We start from the raw sequence: 18,989 nt of genomic DNA on the forward strand, positions 1-18,989 counted from the left end.
TAGTTTTTATTGTTTGTTTTGTTTTGTTTAATTACACATGAACTGGCCGCCATAATCTCTTAGTGCGTGAAGTCTCTAAAGTCTTAATCTGGCCATGACAGACCTTCACTAAATAGTAGTTATTATTATGACTATGTTTTTGTTAGAAACAAAGGCACTAAGCTTATCCTATGGAGCTTGCAATTTGCAAAGCTTTCATTTATTTTTACAACAGGAATAATAATGATGTCAGCCCTTTCCATTCATACATTCATTCATTCATCCATCCAACACATTTTATTGAGCATGTAAGTACACCAATGGAAACTCTGGTGGTGTAGTGGTTAAGAGCTATGGCTGCTAACCAAAAGGTCGGCAGTTTGAATCCACCAGGTGCTCCTTGGAAACCCTATGGGGCAGTTCTACTCTGTCCTATAGGGTCACTATGAGTCAGAATCGACTCGACGGCAATGGGTTTGGGTTTTTGGTAAGTACACCAACACTGTACTTGGCATCACATCTAGAATTCAGTGAATACCATTCCAAATGCCTGGATCTCTGCATGGTTAGCTCTCTCTATTCATTCAAATCACTTTTTAAATGCCACCTCCACAGCAAGGGCTTCCCTAACCACAGCCTCCAGCCACAGCACCCCCCACCCCAACATATTAATGTCTTTTATTTTCTTCACAGTACTTATCACTAAAATTATCTTGTTTATTTATTTAAATGTTTAATCTTCTGTTCTTCATGCTATTAGAACTTAAGATCCAAAAGAAAAAAGTACTTATCTATCTCATCATGTGTATATCCCTGGTGACTGGCACATCATACATGCTTAAAACACAGCTGTGAGAAATCTTGGAAAATTTTAATTGCTAAAAACCATAACATTGTTGGGCTCTATCAGGGGAAAAGTAGATCATGTTGTCCTCATGAGAAAACTGAAGAGAAGTGATTTCCTCAGTTGTCACTGGATTAGCAAGTTACAGGGCCCTGACTAAAAAGAAGTCCTATAGATTTCATCTCTTTAGCAGCTTTCCAATCAATTTACTTCTCTCCAGCCCATCTCCTGCCTTTACTCAGGTTATCTTTCACCCAGACTACTGCAAAAGGTTTTTCTACTCCTCTCCCTGCTTTCCTCTGTTCTTAGAAAGGAATAAGATGAAGAGTTTTCGTGCTGTCCCTTCTTGGACTGTTCCCCTAGATCTCCTCTTGGAAATTTTCTCTGTCTGCCAAGTCTGGGTGACATGCCTCCTAGCACCCCGTACTTAGTCCCATCATAGAACTTGGCACACATAATTGCAGACTGTTTGCTAACTTGTCATCTTGAGTCGATTCTGACTCATAGCAACCCTATTTTAGAACGGGGTAGAACTGCCCCATAGGGTTTCCGTGGAGCGGCTGGTGGATTCCAACTGCCGACCTTTTGGTGAGCAGCCATAGCTCTTAACCACTGTGCCACCAGTGCACCTCCTCGGTGTTAAAAATCCGTTGCGTCGAGTCAATTCCGACTCATAACGACCTTGGGGTTAACCAAAAAAACCAAACCCACTGCCGTGGAGTCGATTCTGACTCATAGCGACCCTATAAGACAGAGTAGAACTGCCCCCATAGAGTTCCCAAGGAGCGCCTGGCAGATTTGAACTGCTCACCTCTTGGTTATCAGCTGTAGCACTTAACCACTATGCCACCAGGGTTTCTGACCTTGGGGTTAAGGGGCCTATCTATTCCCCAGCCTTCCGCTATTGGTCAGGCACACAATCACACAATAACTATGTATTCGGTGATTGGAACGGACTTCCATTTTCTTATATGTAAAATAAAGGAGCTGGGCTAGATGATCTACATGACACTTTGGCAATATAATGGAACAAATAATCCTAACTCCAATGGCCCAGGAGCTCCGTTTTTCTTTGCGTTCCGGGGAATTCGAATCTCTTGACAACCTCACCAGCGGGAGAGACTACAGTTCCCATGAACCCTCGGAGCACCACGTGGCACCTGCCCCTTCTACCATTGCGTAACAAGGACTCCATTTCCCAGCGTGCCTCGGGACACCAGGCCTGCATTTGCCCGAAGAACGTCCGGAGTCCAGGCTCAGAACAGGGACGGCAGTAGCCAAGGCTGAGCGGCAGGTAGAAAGGGTCCAGCTCGGGGTTCAGAGATGCGGCTCTACGAAAAGACCGGAGATGCATATTTCTTACCTTTGCAGCTTTCTGCCCATTCCTTGCTAATTCCCTTAGTGATGGACGCGCCTTGAGCGCGGGCCACTCTAATCGGCCCTTCGCCAAATTACCTCATGTCACACAGAGAAAGCAGCGAGGGCTCGGATCGAAGCGGCTCCCTGCAGGAAGGGGGTGTGGTGTGGACGTCGGTCCTGCAGGCCCGCGGGGGTGGGAGTTGGTGATACTGGCCTCTGACCAGGCAAGAGACCCCGACCCTTACCTTCCCGTGTTCCCGTCTCTGCCGTAGCCGATGCTGAGTGGGCGGCTGGTCGCGAGTCTGGTCTCCATGGCCGGCCGCGTCTGTCTGTCCCGGGGCAGCGCGGGAGCGGGGACCGTCGGTCCGGTGGAAGCTGCCATTCGCGCGAAGTTGGAGCAGGCTTTGAGCCCCGAGGTACTGGAGCTGCGCAATGAGAGCGGCGGCCACGCGGTCCCACCAGGCAGCGAGACGCATTTCCGCGTGGCAGTGGTGAGCTCTCGCTTCGAGGGACTAAGTCCTTTGCAACGGCACCGTCTGGTCCACGACGCGCTGTCAGAGGAGCTGGCGGGTCCGGTGCACGCACTGGCCATCCAGGCGCGGACCCCAGCCCAGTGGAGGGAAAACCCTCAACTGGACACGAGCCCCCCTTGCCTCGGTGGAAACAAGAAAACTCGAGGAACCCCATGAACCCCAAAGGAGCGGGAGGATCACGATCTGGGTGGGCTGGGCGAGAAGAAATGCAGTCTGGGATTTATAAGGGGTGAGCACGACTCCTGAGCCCCATTCGACTGGCACATACATATTTTCCGGAGATAGCAACTCATTTCAAGCCAAAGCTAACCCAGGGAAAGGACAGAATCACTACTGCTCTTGCCCTGGACTATTCTCAAAAGGCTGCCCAGTTGTTAGATGTTTGTGACCAAGGGAGGCCTGATGAGTTGGAAACAGTCCTTTGCATTAAAACAGAAACTATCATATGAGGTGCATTGCTGTGTCATTAATGGCCTGTTTGAATCAATGTTACCGGTATTCTGGGGAGAAGAAAGATGGCCTACAGACTAGGTAGTCAGGTAAGGGCTTCATGGTGGAAGTGACTTGAGTTGGGTCTTTAAAGGAAACCGTGGAACTAAACCAGAAAGAAAAGGAAAGGGTGTGGCAGGCAGGAGGAAAGCCTTAGCAAAGGCATAGGAGCTGAAGAGGGCAGTGAGTTAGTGGACAAAGCAGGGGTTATAGACCCTTGAATTCCATACTGGGGGGGACATTAGGCTTTTTAACAGCCTGTCAGTTTCCAAAAATGATTTGCATTTGTAAACATATTATGGAAACAGGGTTTCCGAAGAGCAACTGGTAGATTTGTACTGCCAACCTTTGGGTTAGCAGCCAAGCTCTTAACCACCGGACCACCAGGGCTATATACATATATTTAAACCACAAAGGCAATGAAAAGAGAATAAGAACTTAGAATATGGTTACAAAAGGTGGAAAAACCTCTGTAACCCTTCCTTTTAGACTTCCAAATGAAATGGTATTTCTGAGGGGAGCTCAAGTAATGTCTAAATAAGCAACTTTCTGATGATCTCTCTGTAGGAACAATTTAGATAATAAAAAAACAAACCCAGTGCCATTGAGTTGATTCCGACTCACACTAGAGAAATATACTTGATTAACATATTTTCACCGTTTCTGGCTGAAGAGTCTAGACTGCATCTAGCTGGGCAGTAGAGAGTCATTGGAGACCTTTGAGGAAGGGGATGCCAAAGAGCGTTTTGTGGCAGATGGACCTGGCAGTGATGTGTAAGTATTGGCGTAGGAGAAATTGGAGACACAGAGATCAACCAAGAGCGAAAGCACAGAGCCCTGACTCAGAGGCACTTGTGGGATGGAAAGGAGGAGTTGACTTGAGAGCTACTGTAAAGAAATCAGAAGGTGGCTTGATTAAAATAGAAATAAATGAGAGTGAGAGTGAGTCAAGGGTAACCCCCAGACAGTGTTTTTCAGATTTCCTCACATAAGAATTCCCAAAGAGGCTTGTTTAAAATGTGGATTCTAGGTCCACTCTCCTCCAAAAAAAGAATTCTGATTCTATAAGTCAAGCATGGGGGTGTGGAATCTACATTTTTAAAAGGCACACCAGAGGATTGAGAAAAGTGGTTCTATCATTAAACAGTACCCCAAGTTTTTTAATCTGGGAGATTTAGAGGACCATCCATCTGTAGAAGTGGAAAGGTCAGGTAGAGAGGCCAATTTAGGGAGTAAATATGATGTATCCATTGTGTTATTCTGGCCTTCAGTTTGGAGAAGGAGTCATTTTTCCATCTCACTGTGTTCCCCTCCTGGAGCTCTAGTGGCTGCTAACCAAAAGGTCGGCAGTTCAAATCCACCAGCCACTCCTTGGAAACCCTTTGGGGCAGTTCTCTGTCCTATAGGGTTGCTGTGAGTCGGAATCGACTTTGTGGCAACAGGTTTATCTTCCCCTCCCAGGACGGTCAGGGAGCAGAAAAGAGTTGAATCTGGGTGGAGCGGCAAAGAAGCAGACACAGCCATTGTTTGACTTTTGTTTCCTTTTTATTTTTCATCATTTTTTCATTTCATTTTTGACATCAACAGAGTTGGGTTTAGGATTCCCCAGAAGAGCAAGGGAGAAGGATGGGTCCCTCCAGGGGGTGCAAGGGAGAGGGCTGCGTCCAGCAAGTGAAGGGGGAGGGAAGAGGGCACACACTCGTACACTGGGCACTGGAGAAGGCAGTCCTTTGAGCACAGACACCAAAGAGTTAAACAGTCACCACCTGGTTCAGTGTTACAAAATGGGGAGAGTAACCACAGGGCAGGGCACCAGACGCAGCATCAGGAGGGTGAATTTGGATTTTCTTTTTTTTGTTGTTTTGACTTTTTGTTAACAGTTTACAAACAGCTAAAAACTACAACACATCACAGCTACGGTGAGGAGGGCACCAGAGAAAGCAGCCACACAGAGTACAGTGGAACTGGGGCAGCTTAACCTACAGGAGCTATTGTATGGAAGGGTGAGATGGGAAAACTGAGGCTTCTGGTCCCTGCATTAGGGGTCCGTCACTTACTGCCCAACCTCTCCCCACTTTTAGAGGTGCCGAGAGGGCCCATGCTTCCTGCCCCTGCCCCAGCCCCTTGTGCTTTTTGATCTGCTGCTTTGACCTTAGGCCTGGTTTCTTTTCCTCCCCTGCTCCCGGGACTGTGAGGGGACAGGTTGGGGGGTGAGAGGGCAGCTGTGCTGTTCCCACCTGTGCTAAAGTGGGTAGAGCCTCTCACTTCAGAAGAGGCCTGTGTTTCTTGAGCGGAGGGGAAGAGTTGGACCTTGTCGCGCCCTCAGGTCTCCCTAGACTGTGGGACTGTTATCCAGACAGGCTTATCCAGTCCCTCCCAGGCCCAACACAGAAACAAGATTAGGGGAGGTACTGTGGGAGGCAGGGTTGTGTGTGTGTCCGCTGAAAGTACCCTTGGCTTAGATTTTAGGACAGCATAGTGACACCCCCTCCCCATGGCACATACACACGCATACATGCATTCACACACACACAGTCCTGCTGAGTTGCCTCGGAACATAATATATAAATAAGAATCAGAAAGCTAACATCATAAAATTTAGGCTTCATATTTGTAGCCCAAATTGCGGGGGAAGTGGAGGCCAGGGGGCTGAGGTTTATTGCTACTCCCCCAGCATCCAATGGGAGGAGTGAGAGGGCACCCAAGGCCCTTCCAACTCTAAGAAGTTCATTTGGTCCATGATTATGCCTAAGCCCCAGTTCCCAGCATGACCACATGTCCCGTGGTTTCTCCAGGGCCTAGACAGAGGAAATGAGGGAGAAGGCAGGAAGCCTTTTCTGGAGCCCCTGGAGCAGGGAAGAGCAAGGGCCCCTCACTAACACTGGGAGAGAAGGGCTGGGCTAAGCCTTCTCTTGTGCAAAGTCAAGGGTGAGGAGTAGAGCATCCCAATACTGGGATGAAGGAGCCTTCCCTGTAGTCCCTGCCCATGGGCGTCACACACATGCACACGCACACATAAACACACAGCTAAGACACTAAACACGGGATGAGGAGTGGGTGGTGAGGGCTCTGGGAGCCAGGATGGCAGGTCAGGGACGGGGAAGAAGGAGGTCTTGGTCTCACAGTGTACCTGCCACCCCCGAAGCCCCAGAGATCCTTTCACTGCAGCACCTGCCCCCGGGTCTCGGGCAGCTTCAGCGCCAGAGAACTGCCGAGGGCAAGAGCAGCCGAAGCAAAGAGGATGGGGGCAGCCTTGGTGATTCCCACAAAGGATGTGAAGATGCTGATCCCCAGCACAGCTGCCAGCTTGCACAGGGCGTTCAGGAAACCGAAGGCTGTGGTCCTGCTCAGGATTTCCCCAGCACAGCATGGGGGGCCCAGCCCAGGATGGGGGTCACAGCCAAAGAGACACAGAAAGAGGCAAGGGAGGGTTTGTGGTAGGAAGGGTGGGTGGGCGGGGAAGGGAAGGCGAGGTGGCAGCAGCGTACAAGAGGGAGAGGGAAAGATGGAGAGACCAGAGAGGTGAGTAGTACACCAGGGAATACAGATAATGTGGGTGGGGGGGAGGGGTAGGAGACCAAACAATGAGGTCAATAGTTAAGACTTCAAGGAGTGGATACAAAAGCTACCAGCTTTTAGAAAGGAAACTCCGTGGCAATGTGTATCCCCTTGCCCCCTAAGGATGCTTTTCCCATTCAGATCCCCTTCCTGACCTCTCCTCCCCTGCCCTCTAGGCCCTAAACTTACTACCCTGCCCCACCACACTCCAACTACCTCTTGTCCGAGGGGTAGAGTTCAACAGTCAACACGTCCAGCGCGTTCCAGGATGCAATGCTGACACCCCCAAAAAGGCAGAGCAGAGCAATCATGGCTGACTCGCTGTTCCCAAAAGACAGGAAGAAGCAGGAGACGCAGGACATCACGCTGGAGCCAGCTGGAGCCAGGAGAGGAGCGAGCAGCATGAGCCTGGCCACAATGAAGCCTGTCCACCACCCACCTTGTCCCATCAGCTAGCTTTGAGGGAAGCCCAGGATGAGACTCCCTTTTTCCCAAAGTACCCAAAAGGAAAGCTTTTCACTCATCCTCAGCCTCCCTTATAATTATATTTTTATTGGTAACATCCATAACAGCCATTTATTCAATGCCAGCGATGGGCCAAGCAACTTGCTATTTTACATGCATTGATTTAATGTCTCAAACCTATAAGGGAGCCCTGGTGGTGCAGTGGTTAAGAGCTCAGACTGCTAACCTAAAGGTCAGCAGTTCGAATCCACCAGCCGCTCCTTGGAAACCCTGTGGGGCAGTTCTACTCTGTCCTACAGGGTTGCTATGAATCGGAATCGACTCGATGGCACACAACAACAACATTATCATCCCCATTTTGAGAATGAGACAACTGAGGCTCATACAGGTTCAGCAACTTGCCCAAGGTTGGCTGATAAGTGGTGGAGCTGAGATTCAAAACCCAGGACATCAAAGCCTGTGCCCTTAACCACTTGCTATTCTGCCTCCCCCCCAGAGGAGTTTCCATGCCAAGCCCCACCCCATCCTACAGCCACACCTTAAGCAGAAGACAAGAGAGAGAGAACCTTCTCCGGCCAAGTTCTTCCACAGCCTGCTGACAGCCTTCCCCCACTCTCAGGCCCCCAGTCAGTCCTGTCCCCCGATCCCCCAGCCTCTCCCCCGTACCGAGCATGCGGAGTCTGCCAATCTTGTCCATGAGTAGGGCAGACACGATATTCCCAGGAAGCACAGCCAGCGTCCCCAAGAAGCTGACGAAGTACACCATGTAGGCCCCTTCACCCGTCCCTGTTACATCTAGCGGGCAGCCCTCCTTGTTGTGCAGGAATGTGCTGTTCACCAAACGGCTGTTCACAAACTTGTATTCAAACAGGTCTGGGGATGAAGGCCAAGACAGGCAGGTGGTCATAGCAAAGGTGAGAGGGAGGGGGCTACTGCTCATGGCCTTTGTGGGGTGCAGCAGTGAGAGCTCTCAAAATCATTCAGGACAGCCATTGCAAAACATCAAATAATATCACCATGGGAACTAGGAATATTTACAGTAGCAAATGTAGCAGTGAGACTGGCTGTTTCCAAGTGTTCCCATTAATAGTCTTTGCTTCCAGTTCATTCCTTTTGTCTACCCTAGCAGACTACTGGCAGTGGTAGGTACCATGGGCTTAGGAAACATTTGTGAGAAAAAAAATTAAAAATAATTTTAAAAGTCCTATCCATTATTTTTTCCTGTGAGATGGGAAAAGCTCATCTAGGACTCCCTTTAGAAGTGGGAAACCTCAGTCTAACTCACAAAAATAGCACTTTATGTGTATATAGTTTGAGAATCACTGTTACCTCACCAAATATCTCTTTTATTGTTTTTCCTTTTCCCAAGGACCCTGTTTTGAAAATTTTTGCCCTCTTCAAAAGTGCATTAATATTACCACATAGAGTTGTTGTAATTCCAGCCAAAGACAAAAAAACTTGATGTTTAAGTCAGATATTCTGATTATCACAGGAAAATGTTCAATTTCCATGAGATTTTCAGAATTATTGGTGGTAGCTAATAGGCCCCCATGTCACCTTCCCCCCGGGGTCCAGAGATGTCAGGTTGAGAACCCTGAGCTAGTAAATGAAGAAGGTCCTTCTATCCCTCAGGGCCTACCCAACCCTTCCACCTGACACCCACTAGCCATCTCATCTTACCAGTGTTATAGAACACAGTGTTGATGAATGTACAATTCCGGAAAAACGTGTTGCTGGATGTGACATCCTCGAAATAACACTCCTCAAATAAGGAATCCTCAAAGGACACTGACTTCAGGCGCAGCCCAATGAACCTGTAAGGCCAGGATGGTGAGAGATATTTCCCCCTCATCCTCAGACCCTCCTCTGACACTCATTCCCTTAGTGAAGTAATGCAAACTGTGACACTGAGGCGAAACCACAGATATCTTTTCCAAAGAGCCTTGTCTCAAACCCCCAGACTCGTAAAAGAGACAAGGATAGAAGACACATGGGAGGAGTGGCGTTTAAAGGTCCCCACATACTTGTCATTGAAGTACTGCCCCCCTCGGTGGATCTGATTCTCCAGTGTGAAGTTAAAAGTCACATGTTCCACACGCTCCCCAGCAAACACTTTGGTGCGGGCTGCATAATCTACTGCCTGGAGGTGGCGGATCATGTCGGGAAACCAGACAGTCAGGCCATAGTAGCTAAAGAGTCAAGGGCAATGGAATCAGATAGGGTTCAGGGATTACAACCAGGCAGTTCAGAGGGAGGGGGAAATGGTGCAGTCAGCTCAGTCATGACCTTGCTCCTCCAGCCTCATCTCTCACCACTTCTCCCTTCACCAGTTGCTGTGGTTCTGGTGGACTTGAGATTCTTCTTACTCGCCCACCATCCTCATGCTTACCTCCCAGGAATTTGCTTTTCCCTCTGCCTGAAACTCTCTTCCCCCACTCTATCCTTGGCCTGTCTAACTCCCGTTCATCTTTCAGGACTTAGATTCCCACCACTAGTCTGGAACGGGAAGCCCACTATGTGCTCCATGGCACTCTGTACTCCCTCCATCATGATGTTTATCACACTTCTCTATAGCTAGTTTTGCCTAGCTTCCTGACCAAAATATAAACTCTCTGAGGACTGAGGCCACATCTATTTCATCCCAGCACAGTGCCTGGCACGGAACAGACACTTAATACTGGTCAGCCTATAATACAAGTTTGTTGAATAAATGAATGGAGGGGTAGGATAGAGGATCAGAGATATGGACAGCACCTCCTTTTGTTATTCTTCCCCTTTATTTGCATTTTCTCCACCTCTCTCCCAACCCACATATCACCAATCCCACCCACCCCCTCACCTGAATGACATGGTGAACCACACACCCATCATCATCAGGGTGATGCGTCGGTATTCTGGACCAAAACAGGACAGGAAATTCCCCCAAACCTAGGCAGGACAGAACAAAGTTAGACTGTGACTGTACTTCTTTTTAATGCCCACCGATCCCCTTTTTATTCCCCTACGCTCAAACCCCACTCTCCTCTTCAACTCTCCCATCCCCTTCACCTTCCTCACTACTTTCTCTCCATCATCCAATTCCTCATTACCTGCCCCCCAAGACTCAAGGCTCGGACTCCCCAGCGCTGGTACCAGGTCCCTGTGTCTGACTGGATCTCAATCAACTCGTCCTCCTGATGAATTGTCTTAATGTGGGTTACCTAGGGTCAAGAGAATGAGCCAGCAGTCACACAGTCTGTATTTCCCAACCCCTCCCGGATCCCTCAGTTTTCAGGAAGTAGCAAAATGGAAGGCAGGAGAAGTCTCACTGAGGAAGAATGTGGTCTGAGATGTCTATGAAGGTGGAGAAGGGGAGTATCTAGAGAGGGGACAGGGCTGCAGGGGCCTGGAAGTGTGAGTGGGGAGGGCTGTGGCTTACTGAGAACACTCGCTCAGGATGCCCCTTGGCTCGCATGTTGGTGTCATGGACTTGCTTCAGCACCATCCAGGCCTCATCATGCTTCCCATTCTACAGCCACAAACACAACCCCCATATCCAGGTCAGCCCCTTCCTCACCCAGGGTTACAGATATACCCTCCTTCCAACGTGACCTCTGGAATCAGACATGAAAGGCCCCCACCCAACCCACCACCAACCCCTGACCTATAAGCACATGCATCTAACATTCCAAAAGAGCCCCCAAGCTGGGGTAAAGCAAGATACAATCAGACTTGGGCAAGAGTGGGGTTGAGTCCAGGGGACAAATACAAGCACAGGTCCTAGGGATCCTCTGGTGCTATGGAGAGAAAAAACCAAAGACAAGGGAAATGATAGGCAAGTATGTAGTCAGAGGGGAAGGGGCAGCATCCTAACCCTGCTGGAACACAGACAGTTGGAGGGGGAAGGGGCAGGGGATGGGAATTTCTCTTGAGCTGTAAAGTCAGGACCTGGGCCAGGGCCCCTGCCTGCAAAATCTTAAGCCACCATGGTTGAGCAGGTTCCCTGGTTTTTCTACCCATAGAACCCCTCTGCAGATAAAATCCAAGACAAAGGAAGCAAAATAAAGTCCCCCGGAGTAAGGACTGTGTAAGAAAGGAGGGCAGCCACACAAGATCAAATCAAACCCTCAGTGGGTGTTTGAACACAGGAACCTCTGCTACCCACCCTCCCTTGGCCCAGCCCCAGCCACATTCACCTCCAGGAAGAAGCGGGGGCTCTCAGGCTGCGTTGTCAGAGCCCCAATGGCAAACACAGATGGAAAGGCGCAGACGAGGACAAAGACCCTCCAGCTGTGGAACTGGTAAGCAGAACCCATCTGAAAACTCCACCCTGGCAGGGACAGAGTCATAGGCATCAGCAGAGAGCTCACCACAGGAGAGGAGGGAAAGAGTCTGGGGTGGATTCCCTGGGGGCTGCTCACCATAGTGGGGGATGATGGCCCAGGCCATAGCAGCTGCGTACACTCCACCAATCATCCAAAACATGCAGAGCCAGCTCAAGTGCTCCCCACGTTTCTCCTGCGCCAGAAACTCCGAGAAATAGGAGAATACAATGGGGATGGACCCTCCAATCCTGGAGGGCATTGTAAGAATTCAGCATTAGATAGGTGCCATATTCCTGATCCCCCGCCCCAGCAACTTCCCAGCAACTCTGGATCCCAAGCAACTTCCACCTTCCAGATCCTTTAAAAGAGACTCTCACACAGTGCCCTACAAGCTCCTCTCTCCCCTCACCACCTATCATCAAGCACCCATCCTTGGGACCATAGGAAATAGGCAGGCAAGTTTCAGGGAAAAGGAAGGAACAAACATTAAATCTTGGAAGATGGCTACAGAGTTGAAAGGGAAGGAAAATCATTAGAGAAGAGAGAAAAAAATTCCCAGAGAAAAAAGAATGGCAAAGGAGTCCGAGGGCAAGTAATCTAGGAGCAGGCCCAGAAAGAGCTTGGAGACAATTCAGAGTGGCAGTGTATGCAGGTGACTGAAGAAATGTAGGGGTGGGGTAGGTCAAGGCTTCAGAGTTGTGGCAGATGTGGGTAATAAGGAGGTCTGTTGTCAAATGCAAGAAATACGTAGACTGGGAGGGGAATAACTTTAGGGTCCACAGCAGCCCAGGGGTGAGGCTGAGACCCACTAGGCCCCTTCATGGAAGTAAGCTAAGAAATAGGACTAGAGGGTGGGATAGGAACTCAGGAAGGAATCTTCAGGACAGGGAGTAAACAGGTTCTGGACAGGAGGAAGCTGGGCTGAATTCACATATATTTAAGGTATATTTGGTGCACCTAGAGATACCAGTGACCAAGACACAGTCCTGCCCTCTAGAGGATCACTCACCCAACACCAGAAAGGAGGCGGCAGAAGAGGAAAGTGCCATAACCTTGGACGAAAGATGAGAAAAATGCGAAGACGCTGTTGACTGAGAGAGAGATGAGTAGACACTGTCTCCGACCCAGTCGGTCAGCCAGACCCCCCCAGAGGAAGGCTCCCACCATCATGCCCAGGTAGACGATGAGGCCTGGAAAGAAGAAAGCAGAGGCAGAAGGGGTATGAGCAGAACACCTCATTTCTCCCACCTGCTGAGCATTCAGTGAGCTAAAACTGCAGCAGAACGGATCAAGGGTCTGAAAGACTTTTAGAAGCTAAGTGTCCAGAAATGAGAGTAATTGAGAGGTTGGATGGTATGAGCAAAGACAGAAGGCCATCTCTGCAGGCCAGGGGTTCAAAAATAGGAATACAGATATAGGGGGACTCCACAACCCCAAACTCCTCTTCTTTACCTCTGTCTCTGTCTCACACACACAGGACACCCCTACTCCCATTTCACCTAGACTGAGGAGTGAATCTGCCTAGATTCCCAGGCCCTCCCAAAGTTCTCTCTATCCTCCCCTCCTTGATACCCTCAAAGCAGCAGGAGGTCACTCTGTGTTCCTCAGAGAAAGGGCTCCAATCCCCTCACTTCTCCCAGGACCTGTCAATAAGGTCCCCACAAAATCTATCCTTTATGCCTTCCGGTCCCAGTTCTTCTGGTCCTCAAACTCCCCCATTTCTTAATTCCTCCATAAAATCAGAGTTGAATCTGATCATCTACTCTGAATGCTGCATTTTATCCATGCCCAAGCCAAGCTCCAGGGAGAAGGGACCTGTCCAAGATTCCGTAGCAACTTGGCAGCAGAGCAAGGCCTAGATTCTTTCTCGGTGAACCTAAGAGTTCCCTCCTTCAGGATGCCCATCAGAAATGGCCATCAGAGACCACTCCCTGGGCCTTGCACACTCCCAAGGCTGGAGTGAGAGCAAGTGTATCCAGTTTCTCTGGCTGAAAATCCAGGATTCTTCCCCACCCCGAACTGACCCTCCCAGGGTATGAAAATACAGACTTCTTGTTCCCCCAGTGAAGGAAAGGGAATAGGATAATAAGAAGGCAGGCTATGAAGAAACATTAAGTGGTGGTCCATCCCACCATGGCCACCTCCTGGGGAACTAACTAAGCAGACCACCACCCAACCATCATTCCAAGCCCCAGCCCAGTTGCCCTCCCCAGACCCCTTTCACATACAGCCTCACTATGACCCAACCCTTAGAGGAAGGTGTATGTGAGCGGACACCATTGGAGGGAACCCTGAGCCCTCTGGCGACACCTTGGGAACAGGGTCCTAAGGAGCCCAGTGGTAAGGACAGGGGCAGTTCTCAGGAACAAGGGTGTGTCCAGAGTTTGGGGCAGGACAGGGTTGGAGTCCCCCCCAGTGTGTCTCACCCAGCATGCCCTTGTTGGAGTCAGACAGGCACATGTCCTTCTCAGCACTGGGCAGCACGAAGCCCACCACGAAGACCTCGACACCGTCGGCCATCAGCGCCAGACCAAGCACGAAATAAAGTGTCCACTGGAAGCGGCCATGGCCACACTCCCGTAGGATGGCCTCATACTGCTGAGCCAGTTCTTCCCGCTCTTTCCGCAGCTGTGCCTCCCCCCGGCCTCCAGGGGGACCCTCCCCATCACCCACACCCCCCCTCACTCCAGCCAGGGGTGCCCCATCTGCCATCCGCTCGCCTTTGCCCCCAGACTCTGCCCGGGGGATGCCCTGATATTCCCCCTCGTAGATCTCATCATCCTCATCATGGCCCTCAGTGGCATCGCTGGATGCGCCACCTTCCTCCTCATCCTGGGTCACTTCCCCACGGTAGTAGCCATCAGCAGGAGCAGGGTAGTCATCGTCATCATCATCCTCTTCAAAGCGGGAGTAGGATCTACGAGAATATTCGTCCTGGACTCTGTCCAGGCCCTTCACCACCTTCTTGGTTGCATGCTTCTTAACTTCCTTGGCAATGTCTTTTGCCCCACGGATGAAAGCTGCCCGGTCTCGGAAGCCCTCTTCCATGATGGGGCTTTGGGGATACCACCAGACTCCCCCAACCCTTGCTCCTTATTCAGCCTTTTGCTCAAGAACTCGTGGAGTCAGAAGGACCCTTCCCCACAGCTATTTAGAGGAAGTGTGCTCAAGTATCTTTGGGCACAGAATAAAAGGAAATAGGACTTGGTCAGTGGGTGTGTAAGAGGAGAAAGAAGGAGGGAGAGGAGCCTTGGCCCACACCTAGTTCAGTTGGGTGGATGGGGAAGAGAGAGGGGTAAGGGGGGAAAGGAAGGGGAGGGGGAGCCAGGTTGGTGGGCCTAAGCTGAGGAGCCAGGATAACTCAAGATGGGCTGCCCACTTTTTCTCCAGGAGCTTCTAGAGACCTAGAAAAAAATAAGAGGGAGAAAAAGGAAGTTGTGAAGCATAAAGTAGTGAAAGTCAATATAGAGGCCAGGCCCATGGAACCTGCTCAGGAGTCACCTACCCAGAGCCCTTCCCCAGACACCCTGCCCCACATCAAGTTCAGACCCCTTGCTTTACTACCAACCTGCGAAAAACAAAACAGGAAATATAAGAAACCAGGATTCCTTACTCTAGTCTAGTTCCTTATTGGGGGTGGAGCTTGGGGTGAATGGGTAGAAGGAGGACCAAGTCCTCCAACCTGTTGCCTTCAGTCATGGATGGCATCTGAAGATGGACTTCCACAGTCCTTCCATCAGGTTTCATGATTATAGGCCCCACAAGAAGGGGTTTTCTGTCAACATAGCCTGGTGAACAAAAGCTCAACTTCCAGAGCCAGGCAGATTTGAGTTTGACTTCCTGCTTTAGCGCTGACTAGATGAGCGACTATGAGCAAGTTTCTGACCATCCACTCCTCAGTTTCCTCTTATTTGAAAAGGGGAAGTAAGGATTAAATGAGATAATGTGGATAAGTTCCTTATCATAGTACCTGGCACATAAAAAATGATCAATAAATATTAGCTATTACTCTTTATGGTGATAGTAATACGGTGAGATGACCTATCCAAAACTAAAACCCAGTGCCATCGAGTCGATTCCGGCTCATAGCGACCCTACAGGACAGAGTAGAACTGCCCCATAGAGTTTCTAAGGAGCGCCCGGCGGATTCGAACTGCTGATCCTTTGATGAGCAGCCATAGCACTTAACCACTAAGCCGCCAGGGTTTCCGAGATGACCTATACTCCCTCACAAATCCCCCAAACAAAAGCTATCTCTGGATCCTCTTTAGGGTGAGCAGCAGAAAGACACACTAGCAAGGACAAAGCCAGGTTCAGTGCAAAGCACATGACAGATGATCTAAGTTGAAATCCCAGCTCTGCCACTTACTAACTGATCTTGGGCAGGTTACTTAACCTCCCTAAGGGTCAATACCCTATTTCCCAGAGTTGGTGTGAGGATTTGATCTCACAGTAGATATTCTATAAATATTAGCTTCATTTCTTTCTATTAGATTGAAAGATATGACGGAAACAGGAAGGAGCAAGGCACACCAAGTGGTCATACTTGAATGTTATTGTCCAATATTACTCCAAAACAGAGAGTCCCAAGACCTCTCAGCCTGTGTTCAAATTAATTCCAGCAGTAGGGCCCATATTATCTCCCTCCAGAAAAACAAGGGAAGACCCAAAAGAAGGGAGACCTGGAACCTGAGTAGAATGGAGGAGAGGGGAGATCAAAAGCTGAGGAAAAGGTAATAACTGACTGCTGCCATCTTCTTTCAAGACATCATACATGGACCTCCTTTCACTGGTGGGGGTGGGAATGGAAATGACTGATCAAACTCATAAGTTTACAATATAAAGGTCTAAGGTCTGTAGTCGCACCCCATTCCTCCAGGGCCTCCCTTCTTAATCCCTCCTAATTCTTTCTGCTTCTCTTCCAGAAGTCAAAGGAAAAGGAGTCCACAAATACCGCATTGCGTAGGAGGCTGGTGTGGAATGAAGGGGGCTGTGGGCCTCCCCCCCAAAACACACGTTCTCCAGAGTGGAGCATAGGAGAACCCCCTTTCTTCATAGAGGCAGAGGAAGCAGGACTAGATTCTGATCAGAGATCATTCCCCTAAAAATATCCTGCTTCCTTCTGCTCCTACCCATCCTGGGCCTTCATTAAATGTGTGTCTCTCTCTCACACACACACACAAGCACACACACACACACACACACACACAGTAGCCCTGGTAGCAGATAGTAGGTAGCACTATATGCTTCAGAGAGGCACTGACAAGCAAAGCCTTGCCCCCTCAGTGCAGACGTGGGCAATGGACCATGGTGACCAGAAGCAGTGACTCCCATGTCACCTTCTTTTCTTCATGGTTTCCCCCATGAAACAGAGGGAACTGTGGAATCCCCTCCAAAACCAAAAAACCAAACCCACTGCCATCGAGTCAATTCCGACTTAGTAGTAAAACTGCCCCACAGGGTTTCCAAGGAGTACCTGGTGGATTCGAACTGCCAGCCTCTTGATTAGCAGCCGTGGCTCTTCACTAAGCCACCAGGGTTTCCGGGAATCCCCTCAGTGCCTCACAATTTGCTTTCCTCTCCTTTCTACTTCCATTCTTCCCCAAACAAAACCCTGAAGGGAGGCAGATGGACCCAACAGGAGCCATACCCTATGTGTGTACCCCTGAGAGGACATGTAGGGTACAGGAGGCCTCCAGAGCCACAGCAGGGTATGATGGCTCAGCAGTCAGTTCCTCCAGGGCCAACAACCCCAAGAGGTCAGGAGGGAGAGAAAGAAGACAAATTCCATGAGCTGGTGAGGAAGTAGTGCTATTTTTAGCCCCCAAAGCAGCACAGGGTGGCTAAGCCTCTGGGAGAGAGGTAAGATTTGGAGAGGTACAGGTTAAAAGAGACAAAATTCAGGGTAACGTGGCCCTTTAAGGCTGCCTGGCTTCACCTGACCGGAAAAAAATGTGCCCAGGAGAGATTCTGCAGAGGATGGAGAGGGGCGGGGGAACTCCTGAGCAAAAGCTTCCCTTTGAAGTCCACTCACCTAGTCCTGGATAAGAGGAGGGTCCGGAAGCCCCTCCCCGCCATTGAAACCTGACTTTGGGAACCTCCCTGACCCCCAGTCCACCCTAGCCCAGGTGACAAGGTCATTAAGAAGTAGTCACTTATCAAAATCTCCTCAGGGTGGGGAGAGAGTTGTGGCAGAATGGGGGAGAGGATGCACAGTGCCCCTCCATATTAGAGCTGGATGATGGAGCCTCGGCCCCCACCCCAGGGCTGCCAAGGCTGCGCCACGTCCCCACATCCTGCCCCAGGGTTAGGGAAATGGGAGCATCCACAGTTCTGAGAAAAAAAAAAAAGGTGTCAGCTGAGAATGCACACGGAAGAATATGAAGAGGCAGGGACGCAGGAAGAGACCTCTACACGCACAGCCATAGAGATCTCTCCTACCAGAATCTGTAATGACCTCCCCCAATCTCGCCTCTGCTCTGGTATAAGAGAAAAGCCCCTAGAATTTACTAAATCGCTTCTCTGAGCGCCCCCTCCCTTGGTCCTGCTGCTGGACAGGTGCCCATCATCACTCGACACCCCCTCCCCCATCCCTGAACCACTGCCTCGAGGCCCTGACATCCATGCCCCCAACTCTGGTGGTTTACCATCTCTATCCACACAGTATTACCATTCGTCATTCCTCTCCTCTCTCCTTCACCTACCCCTCCTTCACTGCCCCCCCCCAAGTCCAAAGGAGCATACTGAGGCAGCATCCATTCTCCGGCCCCAGCCAAGGTCATTTATCATCCATGGGGGTGGGGGGGGGGACGCCAAGGTGAGGAAGGGGTTGGAGTTGGAGGGAACCCCATCCTACCTAACAACCCCTACCCTGAGCAGGGTAGTGGGGGACTTGGGAAGGTAGAGAAAAACACCCTTCCTCCCCCTTCCTTCACATACAAAAAATTGCACACGCGTATATATACATATATGTGTCTGTATATATCTCCACAGCAACTAAAATAAATCTCCATCTCCAAACCACTACCAACCTTCCTCATCCCAAGAACGGGGTCGGTCACCCTCCCCACAAGCAACATCGGAGGATAAAATGGCTGCAAAGCAACGCAAGGAAGGATGCTTCTGCCAGGGGCGGGGTGGAGGTGAGAAACTGACAGAAGGGTCTCACCTGGGCTGGGTCCCCCGGGTAAGGGAATCCCGGGTGAGGGCGGGGGTCCCGGCAGCGGGGCTGAGGCGGCAGCGGCGACTGCTCTGGGTACCAGGAGAAGTGGCAATGCAGACCTGCCCCCCCCCACTCCGGCCCCGCCTCCTCCCCTCCCCCTCCCCCCCTCCGCGCCACTGAGCTTCGGGAGAGACCATTGTTGGGGGGTGGGGGGGGGGCGCGGAAGAAAAGAGAGTGGGGAGGGACTCCCGGCACCGCGAAGAAATGATGAAGAGGCTAGGGGAGTTTGTCACAGG

General features: G+C 50.4%; 2 protein-coding genes across 2 annotated transcripts; one reads left to right on the forward strand and one right to left on the reverse strand.

The window, feature by feature from the left end:
- Positions 1-2,028: 2,028 nt before the first annotated feature.
- On the forward strand, positions 2,029-3,161 carry BOLA1 (bolA family member 1). Its single transcript, XM_049880328.1, has 2 exons — positions 2,029-2,117; positions 2,455-3,161. The coding sequence occupies exon 2, from the start codon at positions 2,458-2,460 to the stop codon at positions 2,869-2,871; it is 414 nt and encodes a 137-aa protein (XP_049736285.1). The 5' UTR covers positions 2,029-2,117; positions 2,455-2,457; the 3' UTR covers positions 2,872-3,161.
- A 1,580-nt stretch (positions 3,162-4,741) lies between these two features.
- On the reverse strand, positions 4,742-18,787 carry SV2A (synaptic vesicle glycoprotein 2A). Its single transcript, XM_049880320.1, has 13 exons — positions 18,700-18,787; positions 13,958-14,935; positions 12,541-12,721; positions 11,628-11,779; positions 11,403-11,536; positions 10,646-10,735; positions 10,317-10,427; positions 10,067-10,155; positions 9,252-9,416; positions 8,908-9,041; positions 7,894-8,100; positions 6,979-7,138; positions 4,742-6,547 (listed from the first exon to the last, which is right to left on the reverse strand). The coding sequence occupies exons 2-13, from the start codon at positions 14,577-14,579 to the stop codon at positions 6,364-6,366; spliced, it is 2,229 nt and encodes a 742-aa protein (XP_049736277.1). The 5' UTR covers positions 14,580-14,935; positions 18,700-18,787; the 3' UTR covers positions 4,742-6,363.
- Positions 18,788-18,989: the final 202 nt, after the last annotated feature.

Source organism: Elephas maximus, chromosome 3, assembly GCF_024166365.1.
Source record: "Elephas maximus indicus isolate mEleMax1 chromosome 3, mEleMax1 primary haplotype, whole genome shotgun sequence".
Taxonomy (NCBI): domain Eukaryota; kingdom Metazoa; phylum Chordata; class Mammalia; order Proboscidea; family Elephantidae; genus Elephas; species Elephas maximus.

Bases quoted from the DNA above. Each gene is read 5' to 3' on its own strand.
- BOLA1 (XM_049880328.1), top strand. From the start codon at position 2,458: ATGCTGAGTGGGCGGCTGGTCGCGAGTCTGGTCTCCATGGCCGGCCGC.
- SV2A (XM_049880320.1), bottom strand. From the start codon at position 14,579: ATGGAAGAGGGCTTCCGAGACCGGGCAGCTTTCATCCGTGGGGCAAAA. The intron at 11,537-11,627 runs GTGAGCAGCCCC...TGTCCCTGCCAG, and splicing joins GGCCATCATCCCCCACTATG to GGTGGAGTTTTCAGATGGGT. The intron at 9,417-10,066 runs GTGAGGGGGTGG...TTGACTCTTTAG, and splicing joins TGGTTCACCATGTCATTCAG to CTACTATGGCCTGACTGTCT.